Source organism: Manacus vitellinus, unplaced genomic scaffold, assembly GCF_001715985.3.
Source record: "Manacus vitellinus isolate BGI_N305 unplaced genomic scaffold, ASM171598v3 scaffold_5_pilon, whole genome shotgun sequence".
NCBI lineage: Eukaryota > Metazoa > Chordata > Aves > Passeriformes > Pipridae > Manacus > Manacus vitellinus.
Window position 1 is genome coordinate 37,102,882 of NW_021940682.1, and position 14,083 is coordinate 37,116,964.

At 41.5% G+C, this 14,083-nt stretch overlaps 1 protein-coding gene across 1 annotated transcript in view; it reads right to left on the minus strand.

Annotated features, from left to right (window-relative positions):
• The window catches only part of ANO6 (anoctamin 6), a 69,698-nt gene extending 58,750 nt beyond the window's left edge, over positions 1 to 10,948 (minus strand). The window contains exon 1 of the mRNA XM_018080169.3: positions 10,681 to 10,948. Within this exon, the coding sequence (XP_017935658.3) occupies positions 10,681 to 10,948 (268 nt within the window). The remainder of the gene's footprint in view (positions 1 to 10,680) is intronic.
• Positions 10,949 to 14,083: the final 3,135 nt, after the last annotated feature.

Genomic DNA, 14,083 nt, shown 5'->3' on the forward strand with positions numbered 1-14,083 from the left:
TGTAAAAATTCCTGCCTGTAAGCATTCCAGGTGTTGGACCCAGAGCTTAGAAACAAACTGCTTTTGTTTCCTAAGCAGGAAAACAAAGCAGTTTTGGCAGTTGAAGGAGTCTTCAGATTTTACTTCTAAGGTAAAAGCTGCAGCTTAACAATCAACTTCTACCTAAAACCACCTTCTTCTGTCCATAAAAGGTCTAAAACAGAGCTTTGCTCTTCCTGCAAACTCCAATAAACTTACAAAACATCTGGAGTTCTATTTGGCTGGACTGCATTGCCCAGGAAGCTTTTTCTCTACTCACTTGGTTATCAGCAAGGAACAGTTTAAAAAAAAATAGTTCAGCCCTGACTTTTATTTTTTGGGTCATATTAATTTCTTTTTTTTTTTTTAAATAATATATTACATGTTTAAGTCTTACAAAATATTATAGGAGTTTTTGCTGGCCTGTTTGTCCTAAGTACTGCCATGAGTTTATAGATTAAATTGTGCTTTAGTGCAAATTCTTTCTTGTATTTTATAGACAGCAGAATAATTAATGAATTTAATTATTTTTCCTAGAATAAATCAGTATATGCAGAGATGATGAAAGATTTACTAGAGATATTTCTTCCATTAGGGACTAATTCTGCATTTTCTACTATGAATAGCATTTACAAAAATAATGCTATTCCCACTCTAGTCAAAGGGACTGCTCACAAGGGTAAAGAGTACATTACTTGACCTCATCCTTGTTCATTAATGCCTATAAAAACTCCATTAAACTACTTAAGGAAAAAAACACACAGAAAAAGAACAGTATTAAATTTACTAATATTGCACACAAACTAATAAAATTCTCTGGCAATGCTAGAGACCTCTGGATTATCAACTCAGACTTGTTATTATGTCTAACTGCAGTGCCAAACCTAGAGCAGTGGAATTGTTTTTGCAAATAATTAATGGAATAAAGATGGAATTTTCTTCCTGCTAGATAAATGACCTATGAACACAAAGTAATTTTACTATATATTAAAAATATGCATGAAAATGCCACAGATGAATTTTTTCAATTCAGCCACAGCTATATTACCTTAATCTCTTGCTATAGCTTATTTTCCTGATAAACTCAATTGGAAGAAACTTAATGCCACTGCTTAATGAGTTCCTGACCAGATAAATAGGTGAATAGAATCACAGAATCATAGAATCGTAGAATGGCCTAGGTTGGAAGGGATTTTAAACATCATCTAGTTCCAACCCCCAGCTGTTAGCATGGACACCTTTCACTGGACCAGGTTGCTCAGAGCTCCATCCAACTTGGCCTAAAACACCTCCAGGATTGGGGCATCCACAACTTCTCTGGGCAACCTGTTCCAGTGCCTCACCACCCTCATAATAAAGAATTCCTGACAGCTGCACTGGCCAGCTCTCCTTGTATGAATACTGTCAAGAGTTCCTCATCTTTCACTTTTAATTACTTACTTTCTTAGTCTGTACACAGATATCAACAGGTGTTTTGCATTCACTTCCATTTCCTTACTCTTTCCATCTCTTCAACAGTCATTTTACCAGACACTCCAGTCAAGACCCTGCTTTGTGCTATGTGAATCTCTTCACTGGTTTAAGTTCAAGTGTACTTATCTCAGGCTTCCTCCACTGAGAGCAACAGACCCCAGCTTCTTACAGGCAGGATGTGGCTCTTCAACTCCTCCACTGTGTCAGCACACCCTTGGATTACTAATATCAGTTTCCAGCATCTTTAGCAGCGTTGCTACACTGCCAATATTTTATAATCACTTCTCATACTTTCCAACCTGGTCTGCAATCCAGATGACATTTTTTAGTTACTATTCCTCCCACAAAGGAAGGAAAGAATCCACAATATTTCATCCACTGAGAAGTCACTAATCTCATCCCCTTCTCCTGACACAAGTCCTACAGCATCATCACAGCATAGGAGGTGCAGGGCATCTCAACACAAGTGCTGCTTGCTCCTGCTCTCCCCTACAGAGTGAAGATTCCCTATCTGACTGTAATTTCTTGAAGTAGTAATAGTTGAGGGATAGGTCACAGGTCTCTGCTGCAGCCATGGAACAAGAACTATGATCTTTGAGCCTGAAGAGAAGGCTCTAGGGAAACCTTACAGTGTCATTTCAGATTTTTTAGTAGGGCCTGTAGAGACAGGACAAAGCATGATGATTTTAGACTAAAAGATGGTAGATTCAGTCTAGATATAAGGAACAAGATTTTAACGAGGGTAGTGACACACTGGAGGTTTCTCAGGGAGGTAGTGGATGCTCTATCCCCGGAAACATCCAAGCTCTGACCAGACAGGGCCCTGAGCAACTGGATCTAGTTGAAGATGTCCCTGCTCATTTCTGGAGGGTTGGACTAGATGAGCTTTAAAGGTCCCTTCCAATCCAAACCACTTAGGATTCTGTGATCTTCCTGTAGATATTGTGAAAGTCTTGTGATGCCTTGGAAAAAGATCCACCCAAGCTAGAAACCCACAAGATAGAAACACATCATAGACACTCAAGTTCACCTGCTGCACCAGCTGGTCTCAAACAGCACTGAACAGAAAAGAGGTGGTGGCTATTTCCTGCAGAAGAACACTGGTGCAGCAGCTCATTCTGATAACTAAACTGTAAGCAGTCTACTATGCAAATATTTAATGTCCCATGATAAATCACGTCTAAAAAATGCTGGAGAACCTGACTAACCAGTTTAATGGGGCCAGGGTAAATCCATCATCAAAAAAAATGAAAGGAGGGGAAACTATAAAAGCAAAGCAAAATCTGCTACTGATGGCAGTTCTTACAAACTTCCATTTTCAATTGTGTCTAAAAAATATTGATGAATAGTGGTTTAGTTGGAAATTATTTAATGTAAACACTTAATTGAAGGGCTAAATCTTATTCAGCCTTTATACAATATTATGAAACTAAGCTGCTGTTTCTACCATGAGGCAGAAAATCAAATAAAGAATGTTTATGCTCCAGCAGACTTGTAACTACACTTCTTAAAGTTCAGTTTCTGTTTTAATATATTTTATTAATTTTCCAATCTCATTTTGGTATTCATTAAAGATGTTTAAATGTGATCTCTTTCCAAAACCATTTGACCTTCCTCATTCTTCCTGCTTCTTTGTGTTGGTATGAATCTCACCTTTTTAAAACATAACACACACATTTTATTAATAATGTCTATTTTCATTAGCAAAACTATCTGGGCCCTGCCTATTTTGCATTCAGTAATATTATGCCTTTCAATAGGTCATTTGCTGCACAGGAGACATCTATATTGATAAGGTTTGGAACTAAAAGGCTAGTAAAGAAGGAAGCTGCTCTGACAAGGATGCAGGATAGGAATGGGAACAAAGGATTACAGTACCAGTTGATGATATCCTGCAATGGAAGAATATGTGCAGGGTTGCCTTATGGTAATGAAAGTCTTCTCCTTTCCCTACCGTTTGCTACTCAGCGGCCCAACCCTAATAAACCAACAACTGTGCTGGGTGAGTTATCCTCTCACATACAGAGTATGAAACCATGTATACACAAACGTGGGGCCTAGGCACACCTCCTACGGTCTTAAGCTGTGCCAGGGGAGGTTTAGGTTGGATATTAGGAAGAAATTTTTTTACAGAGAGAGTAATGAGACACTGGAATGGGCTGCCCAGGGAGGTGGTGGATTCACCGTCTCTGGAGGTTTTTAAGATGAGACTGGATGTGGCACTTAGTGCCATGGCCTAGTAACCATGGCAGTGCTGGATCAAGGGTTGGGCTTGATGATCTTGGATGTCCTTTCTAACCCAGTTGATTCTATGATTGTATGATTCTTGATGCCCTTGGGGAGGGTATCTTGTGTACATAATGATTTCGGGGCGTAATTCTGCATCTTGCAGAGGAGACAGAACTGCTCAAATATTAAATCAGGCCATCTTGAGGCTGAGGACTTTTGTTTTCAGTTAGCCATAGCATTGCTTCAGGAGCTCACTTCTCAAGTCCATACAGGAACTGTGCCTACATGTCTACTGCTGTTATCAAATGCTTGAGTATGGGCAGATGAAAAGAAAGTAATTCCACTGAATGAAGTAAAATTGTATTTCAGATGTCTGTATATTTTCTTGGAAAGTAAGGACAAGACACTCCAGTCACAAAGCCTTCAGAGAGATGTGGGATGCCTGAGTAAAGTGTGAGGGGTGGATAAGACAAAAGATTCTGTGCTCAGATTTTTGCATTCTTAGACTTACTATCAAACACAGTCTATTGTTTGATGACAATTCACAAGACTGCCAGTTTTCATTTCCCACAGATGCCAGCAATAAGAACATAAAGTGTACAGTGTCCTTCTTTACAGCTTTGCATTCCTACCATGCTGATGCTGATACACCCCGAAGAAAAATAAGGCCAAAATACCACAAAGACTTAGGCTGCCGCTGTGGGATGGCTGTGGGGGGGAGTACTTCTTTTGATAGCCAAGCCAATTTGTGCTGCTTGACATGTTTGTAACACAACAGACTACAGTCTTCATTTCAACTTCCAGATCCATCAGACTTGAACCATAACCCCAAATGGTAGCAATGTCCTAGCAGTCTCTCCTCATGGCCAGTGCAGCAGATGAACATACCCTCTTCAGAGGTAAAACTGTTCCACCTATATTCACGCTAAGTCTAGATTTGACTTTTTTTGGAGGGTACAAGACTGTTTGATTTATGCCATATAACTGCTCTTATACAAAAGCAGCCTTGTGTTTGTTTCTGTTTTTTTTTACCACAGCAGAAAACACCCATTTTAGTATCAGATCGCCTTCAGGGTTTGCAACATGCCTAGTGGCAAACTAGACCTTAATTCCACAGCATGCAACCCATCAATTCCTAGGAAATGGGAGGTACCAGGAAATTCTAGGATGAGGTGATTTAAATGATAACAATTTTATTTAATGACATACATGATAACAACTTCATCAACAACACATAGCTGGAGGAGTGGCCTATACCCCAGAGTGCTGTGCAGCCCTTCAGAAGGAAGGAACATCTCTATTTGGAGAGATGGACAGAGAAGAACTGTCTGAAATTCAACAACAACAAATGCAAGGTCCTGCACCTGGGGAGGAACAACCTTGGCATCAAGATAGGCTGGAGACTGACTTGTTGGAAAGCAGCTCTGCAGAGAAGAACCTGGGGGTCATGGTGGACAACAGAAGGAAGAATTTCTTTACTATGTGGGTGACCATGTACTGTAACAGATTGCCCAGAGAGGTTGTGGCATCTCCCTCCCTGGAGATATTCAAGACCTGTCTGGACACAATCCTGTGCAATGTGCTCTAGGATGACTCTGCTTGAGCAGGGAGGTTGGACCAGCTGACCCTCTGTGGTCCCTTCCAATCTCACCCATTCTGTGTTTCTGTGAATTTCCCGTGCATATCATATCAGATACTATTAATAATCCTTCTTTAATTACTTTTGAAAGGTCCCTTTGTGTAGAAACATGTCTGTTATGGTATGTATACATGTCCGCTTCCATGTCTCTTGTCTCCTGAAATTCAAGCTCTCTACCTGCAATTTGACATACTGCATAAAATGCAAATCAAGTGGTATTAGGGCATATTTTGTGAGTTTTTGATTGCATTACTTTCAGTAACTGTAACACTATGGAACTGCTGGAGTCCTGTACCACGTAGCAAAAGTCTGGCTGTTTCCCACATATTGATTTTAATAAGTTTTCTTTTTTACAAATGAACATGGTTGAAAAGTCATTTAAAAAAAAAATCTAAGTTTTTGAGCATAAACGTGTATAGAGTATTTTTCCTTTTAAAAGAACTTGTGGGTTGCATAAATAGTGGAAAAATTTCAAGGAATGACTCGTGATAAATATCCAACATAAAATTTATTATTCGATAGCCAGAAAAGAAACAAAACTATTACTATTAAAGATGTGCAAATGGCACAAGTTGATACAGCGGCAGATAACAAGTCCTCTTACAGCTTGTACACTTATCTGTAAACTGGACTCATATGTTCAGTACAGCTAAATTCAAAATACAGGAACAAAGAATACTTTCAAAGTACAGGAAGTTTCTTAGGGACAACTGCGAACTCAGTCATGGTAAAAAACCCCCTAAATAGGTGAAAATTGGGTACATTTGTTTTAAGTACATAGGCTTTAAGTTTCCTAAATTCCTGCCTGATTCTTTGATCTCCCTCATAATTTATGGATTATAAATAGCTGCGAACTTGTAATTATATTGTAGTTAAATATTTTTATACTCACTACTTGCTTTTTAGTAGTTTTGCAGAAAAATCATTAAATCAGAATTAAAAAGTGAGTGGTACCAGCAGTGTACTTTCAAATGCAACCATACTTGGTGACAAGATGGATGTCACTGTGGGGGTTGGATTGTGTACTCCTCTGTGGCTTGAATTCTGTGAAAATGAAGTGGGTAGAAATTCAGGAGATAAAATTACTAAAATATGAAGAGAGGAAGAAATGTAGGTAAACTAGGGTAGCAGATATACGTAGGGTAACAGATATAAGAGAAAGGACATGAAGGCATGAAAAGTAGTTTAAATGTTGACTGCTATTAAAGGCCAGTATTTTCTAAACCTGTACCAGGTTCCAGTTCCCCACAAAGAGTCTCTCACTGCCATAATAGTAAATCACAATAAAGGAGACCATGTGTCTACACTCCTGCTCATTCCTGTTCCTCATCTCCTATATATACATGCACAAGAACGCTGTCACAAACAGAACAAAGGGAAAAGAAATTCTTGATTCTCAGCTCATCAGACATTCCCATTCCACAGCTATCTTCAGCACAATAGAGGACTGCAACATGCCCCAGTCATTTTTAGGTTGATTACAAGACTGAGAAGCAAAAGAGAAGAAAACCGAGTGTGAAAAGAGTGGACTGGGGTAGTTTTACTCATTATTGCAGATAGACTGAAAAGGAATATAGTGTCCTTTCAGAAACAGAACCACATTTTTTTAAAGAATCTGCTTATAAAGCCTTGCACGTTATGAAATTATTAGATATGATCTCTGCACCTACTGCCAAGCAGACCCTTTCAAATTTCCCACAGGGTAGGGATTACACTTAATATATTGGAGGACAAAGCCACATTTCTCAAATAAAGCTTCTAACTGTTAAGACTTTCCATTGCACTTAGAAGACTTCCATAGAGAATAGACCATTTCACAGCATCATGAAGGCAAACTGGAGTAATTTGTAGAACACTGTTGGTGTGCTGTACATTCATACTGGAGGACAGTATATGATATCAATAATATTTGTAGGGTCATACAAGAAGCAGCAAGTTAATGAAGCTATTGAATAGGAAAAAAATAAGAGCTCTAGGCAGGCAGCATGACTAAATTCCGCATATGCCATGAGGAAACAAGCACAGAACAGAGCAGTGAACAAAAGTAATGAGGTGAAGAACAGCTATGCCTGCTCTACATCATTTGCATTATTACATCATCCCTTAGGGCAGGGTTCCAGTTGTACAGTGGGCTGCACAAAACTGGTTATTTTAGGCTGCAACTCCACAATAAATGTTACCTGAATAAGCCAGTATTGTTGTACATGTTTTGTACTGTAGCTGGTAAAAACATATCCTGAACAATAGCATGAAAGCCCTTTCAGAAAGAGAAGCTGGAATCTTTATCAGCACAGTATCTACATTGTGTGACAATAAAAAGGTTGACATATGAACATCCTTTTCACAGTCATCTATAAAGCATGGCCTGATCATTATTGCAGCAGTATCAAAAGATAAGAAGATGTTGTACACTCAAGGCTCAAGGAACAACTAGGATATATATTTGAGTAAAACCAAGACAACAGTGAGCAAGTTACTAACATATCCCAGTGAAGACAAAAGTATTTCTTGCAGGCTGGTTAGTCATGGTGGATGTCTCTGGATATTGTCTGCAGAAGTTCATTTTTCTGGAGAGTGCACTCAGATATTCTGTAAATCCCCAAACACAAGCAAACCAATGGTATGAGGCTTGGCACCAGGGAAAGAAAAACTTTATAATTTGTGGAACTGCCTGACAGTTTCTAGGCAGAAAATAAGGAGTTTGGAGAATTTCAAATGCTGCGGCAATGGTCAGTGTCCTTCCCACCATTTCTGCCTGGTAACAAGAGATAGCAGACACAAATTGATGCCACTGATGTAACAATCGTCTTGAAAACAGTCTGACTCCAAAAGAAAAAGTTGCCTGTCTTGTTTAAGCACTGGATAAAAAGGTTTCAACTTGTCAAAAGTCCTAACCTTAGGACAAGACTTTCTTCCCTAAGCACAACTCTGACCCAAACAAGCCTAAGCCTGCTTCTGATGTGAGCAGTTTGCTAATCGTCAGCATGGATAACCAAAACTAACGGTGTGCCAATATGAGACAGATCACTCCCTTTATGTGACATGGCTACAAATTTTGATATTCCATAACAGTGCTTTTCTGATGAGCCTTTAAGACTTTGAATGGATTTGAATAGAACTGGAAGAGTTCAGAAATTCTGCTGACTTGCTGAAGCAGGGATGGTGTCCTTGGGAAAAATGCAGATGCAAGTGGTACAATAAAACTGGAGACAGGCGGACGATTTACAAGTTTGTCAGACTAATAAAATAGCTCTCCTGTAATTATACGTAACATAAAAACCTTGAAATGGTTACACATGCATTTTGCAAGGCAGAGAGGCAAATGTGACAGAGCCAGGTGCTGCGTAACAGGCTTTGCATAACAACTCACGAAATCATCACTGCACGATTTTTAGTCACTTTTGCCACATAGCATGAGTTGTTCCAAACTGTTGTATCCTGCAAGCAGAAGATGCAGCTCATGATCTGCTGGCTCTGGGAGCTGAACTAACCCCAAGTTTGATAGAGAGTCATGACTAGGAAACAATTTAGTTGTTCTCTGGGGTGAAGAATGGAAGGAAAAGGCATCTGTTGATTAATACACTGCAGTGCTGATCCACCCTTTAATTTGGGGAGTGGAGTCAAACAATACCTCTGCCTCACTTCATATGGAAAATTGAATTTTTCTTTGGACTATTACCGTAAATCAAAAGATACTCCCATCTGAAACAAAGGCTGGTAATGTTGGAGGAAAGACATTCCCTGATTTCCACAGATGTTGGGTGAGGCTTGAACTTTATACACTTTTGGAGTGAGCTAACTGAAAAATGAGGCAGGCTGTATTTGCCATTATAAAGGATTAGTACTGAGGCAATAAGAGTATCAGAGAGAGTCAATGTCACTAGAAATTTTTACAAATGCAGAAATTCTGTCCCAGTATTAAAAAATTATCAAAATTATGTACTTCTCAGTGAAAATCTTTTGAACAATAATAAGCAGGAACCCTTTTTACTTGATGAAATTTATATATACAGATCTAGCTTCTACTTGTTTGTCTAATTGACATTTGCCTGCATTCCTTATGAGCTAGATCCATTTTAACAAGTTAACCAGAAATAAAAGACTTTAGAATATCTTGGCTACTGCAGCTGAAAACAGCTTCTGAACTGAAGTAAATCTGTGTCTCTTCAGTGAAATGAATAGACCCCTTCTGTCTGAACTAGCTGAGAACCAACCCCTTTTGGGCTGTTTTCTGGAAATACTTTAATAAAATTCATTCCCACGGTAAATACAATGTCATTGTCCTGGGCTGCTGATGCTGGAACAAGGCTAACACACACTTTGAATTTAAAACTCTCTGTCTGCTTTTACTGTCTGCTTTTCTTGCAGACAGACTATGCTTTTTTTTTTTCCCCAGCAAAATCATGGTCTTTCTCTGCTTTGCCAATTTTCTCCTTACATTTTTTTTGCTTTTTTCTTTTTTGTGTTCATATGTATGGGGGGTGGGGGCGTGGTGATGTCCCTGAAGGAGAGTAGGTTTAGATATTAGGAAGAAATTCTTTACTGTGCGGGTGGTGAGGCACTGGAACAGGTTGCCCAGAGAAGTTGTGGATGCCTCATTCGTGGAAGTGTTCAAAGCCAGGTTGGATGGGGCTCTGAGCCACTTGATCTAGTGGAAGGTGTCCCTGTCCTTGGCAGGGGGTTGGAACTAGATGATTTTCAAGGTCACTCCAACCAAAACCATTCTATGATTATCCTCCTCTTCTGCTCGGCTATCAAGCTAAGGCACACCAGTCAGGCAGCACAGGGAGAAACGGGACTCACCGGGGCGTGCAGAGGCGATCGAATACTTCGCATTTCCCCAAGGACCAAGGCACAGGGGCACGGGTTGTACCTGTGATGGGAAATTCCTGCGACACCTAAGACCTCCAGCATCGCACCTACTGCAAAGTGCTGCTTCTGTCCCCTCTCACGCGTTTCCCTCCCGGGAGAGGGAAAGGAACAAGTAAAGTTTTCGGTGCTTCTCTGCCTACTGAGCCTGCCGATGCTATGGAAGCAGGACCATCGCCACGCCGCTCCAACGAGGCAGCCACACCTGGCACACGCCGCCAGCACGGATAGAGACATCCCGTATTTTACACGGGAAAACCATCAGTAGTTGTAGCAGAAGGAGGTGAGAGGTGGTGCGGGCGCCCTGCCTGCCAGTCCCTCCGGCCCCCTGCGAACACAGCCCCGGCGAGGCGCCGGCAGCACCACGGACCTCCGCGGCTGCAGCCTCCGCCGAGCTACAGGGCGAACCCGCTGTCCCGCGGGGACCCACCCCGCCCCAGCTCCCTACTCACCGATCTCCCCATCATCATCATCTTCCTCCTCCTCCTCCCCCTCCAAATCCAGCAGTACATCTTGGTTCTTCACATTCATCTTCCCGAAGTCGCTGCCCCTCTCACCCGCTCCCCCGCCGCCGGGGAAGCCAGCCCGCCACCAGCCCTGCTGCCCCGGGGGGCGGAGCGGCAGCGGGGCCGGGTGAAAGCGGGGGGCGGGCGAGGGGCGGCCACCGACACCTTCCCGGCAGAAGGGTCCGCCCCCGACTCGCCGGGCACTGCCGGGCATCCCCCGGCGCGGGGCTCAGCCCTGCTCAGCGCCCGATCCAACCACTGCACCGCGGGCAAGGTGAGCGCCGGGCCTTTTTGAAGCGCCGGGTCTTTTTGAAGCACTGGGTCTTTTAAAAACGTTATGCACCCAAGCACTGAAGGACTCACTATTGCTAAATATTGCTGTAAATGTGAAGCCCACATACGCAAAAAAAAACCCAAAGCAATAAGTATTGGCAGAGTTATTTGGAAAAAGAAACGGAAATTGGGTGGGAATGCTCAAGGACTGAATAAAAAGCCCGTCTCTAGAGCTCTACTGATGTATTCAACTTCTTGTTGACTGTTTCACAAGTAAGAGGTTGTCCTCATCTCCATCTTCGCCTCCAGATACAACCTAGGAAAATTTTGCAACACAGGGAATGCAGAATTGTCACTATGCAGGAATGCTGTGGAGGCAGAAGTACTCAGAAAAAGGGATTTGAGTGTTCAGCAATATAGTCATTTACTCACACGTATTGGTTCCAGGGGGGAACTAGAGGGCTTCTAAAACTGCAAGATATCTAGAAGAGTGCCCAGAGAGGAACTGGACTGAGTCTATATAGTGGGAAGAAGTGCAAATGGAAATAAGACTGGAAAAATGGATTAAAGAAATGGGGGAGCCATGGTTTGGGGGTTTTAGTCTGCATAAAGCAGTGAAAACCCTATAAGCAATCTATTCTCACTATTTAGTCTATTGTTAATACTGAAATGATCCACAGGACCCAGGATGTTTAAAGTGTACAAACAAGAAAGTGGACAAAAAGCCATTTGTCAGATCAGTTTGTCACTTGTTAATATGGTTATCTGTTGTCAGTCAGCTGTGGGTTAGAGTCACAGCAGGGCCTGGCACTACAGTAAGTCTAAGCACAAGTACTTTCAGCAAAAAAATGAGTTGAGAAATTTAATTGGGAAGTTTTGGAGCAGCTCCACCTGGCAAAGACCATTTGCCATTGATTGCTTAAAGACAGAAGTGGTCTGCAAGGGCGTGAGTGAAACCATCAGAACAGAAGCTACTGCTCTTGCCCTTATTGATGCCAGCACTGGTATTACTGTTATTTGCACCATCTGACACTGTGCATTTTCTCACTCGGATAAAGAAAATCTCACACAGCTGAACAAGAGAAGGAGGGCCACATGATGGGGAGATACCCAGTAGGGGGTAATGATGCATAGCAAAATGTGTTTTCTTGTGTCCTAAGTTAGAAACCTTGGGTACTGCCCTGTGATGCAGCCAATCTGCCTCTGACCATCTAAGCATGTGCCTTACTCACTGTCATGACCCCTTGTCAGGTTTCACACTCAGTGAGGTCATGGGGAGAGAGTGAATTGTGCAGCTCCTAGCCAGGAGTGTTTACTCCAAGATGACTCATTTGTAGACACTTCATGGTTTCAATGTGCCAAGCACACAGTTGCAGCAGGATCTTTAGATGCCTGTATTGTGTAATATCCAATTGCCCTCCTTTCTTGCAGGTCCTCCCCAAAATGTGGTCCTGGATGGTGAGATCTTATTTCATAAATGATGGGAGGAGGGCAGGGATTGTTACAGACAGGGTACAGCTTGACTTAGAGTGAGATTTGTGCACCGAGATACTCACCAGGGACATAATTGTCACCGTGGTTACATACTTCCCATTTTCATATTTAATGAATGAAAATGTAATCAAATAACGGTAAACTGCAAAAAAAAGCAGCACATCAAAACCAGGCTATAAACAAAATGCTGAGGGTTTTTTGGTTTTTTTGGTGGTTTTTTTTTTAGCTTGATCCTGTGAGAAATACAGGTAGAGGATCTACCTCTTCTGTCCTGCTCTTACTGTAAGATTTCTCCCAGTATTTAGGGAACATAAAGGTTTTCTAGGCTCTACTCAACCTTCAATACCTGAATGTTCAATTTCATAGATTACTTCAGAGTGAGGTTGCACAGTGACCTTAAAAACTAATGGGAATACTGCGTCTAAAATTCCCATAAAACTGTTTGAAAATGCATAGCCATCTGTTTTTTAACTTCGTACCAGGTGCAAATATTTCTGTGTGTACTGTTGGTAAAGCACCAAAGTTTCAGGAGCTCAGTTTTGTTGTGCCTGAAAAACAGATTAAGGAAAAAAAAGAAGTAAATGAAGAGGAAAATGCAACAGCACCACCCTGCTGCCATCTCTTTGTCAGATCGATAATAGCAAAAGATCCACTCAAAGAATTGCAGTTGTGTAACCCCTAGCTGAGTTTTTCAAAAGCCAATTGAAATGAAAAAGTTAGGGTAACTAACTAATCCCTGACCCTGCTCAAGCATGGCTATATGCAATTTTATTGAAGAAATGAAATTGTTTTAACATTCCTGATAGTGAGAAACAGAGCCAGTCCATGGAGCCAGTGGAAAAAATTGCTTCCATGGGTAAGGGTTTCATAGCAACCATAACAATATAGATCAGGAAGAGAGTAAAAGAGATTTTTCAGACCAGTGGTGACAAAATTCTGGCACAGGCACCAAGTCTTTAACTGATGTGGATCTGGGCTGGCACCAGGGGCTCTGAGTCGCAGGGCCTTGGACAAAAAATCTGGCACTGAGCATCAGTCAGTAGTCTGGTCCAGCCCCCAGCAGTAATGCAGGTTTGAACATATCCAAACATTGTTGACAAATATTTGCCCATCATGTATTTAACATTGTCTAGTGGGGAACCCATGAAATTCCCAGGTAAGCTCTTGCCAGAGTTTCAATTCTGTCAGTACAGAGCCGAAATAATTTTGCAGCATTTGAAGCCGTTTTCTTTTCGTCCTTCTCCCAGCATCCATGAGAACAGCTGGTGGTTGTTCTCTTAATAGCGACATATTACATGTGGAAAACCATCACCTTAATGCCTCTGAAGCTTTTCTCATCCAGACTACACAAACCTAGGTCTTTCATCCTTCCAACATGTATCACTGTCTGTGCTTTTCTCTCTTTTAGCAACTTAATGTAAAAAACGCAGTGTGAGGCTCTATGGAAGGAGAAGGTGATATTGTTTTACAAAATCTAAGTACCTTGGCTTTACCCACTTACAGTCCTTTTCTCAATGATTACATTGACTTAGACTCTCATACCCACATACTTACAAAACCAACGTGTAAGTGTTCAAGTGGT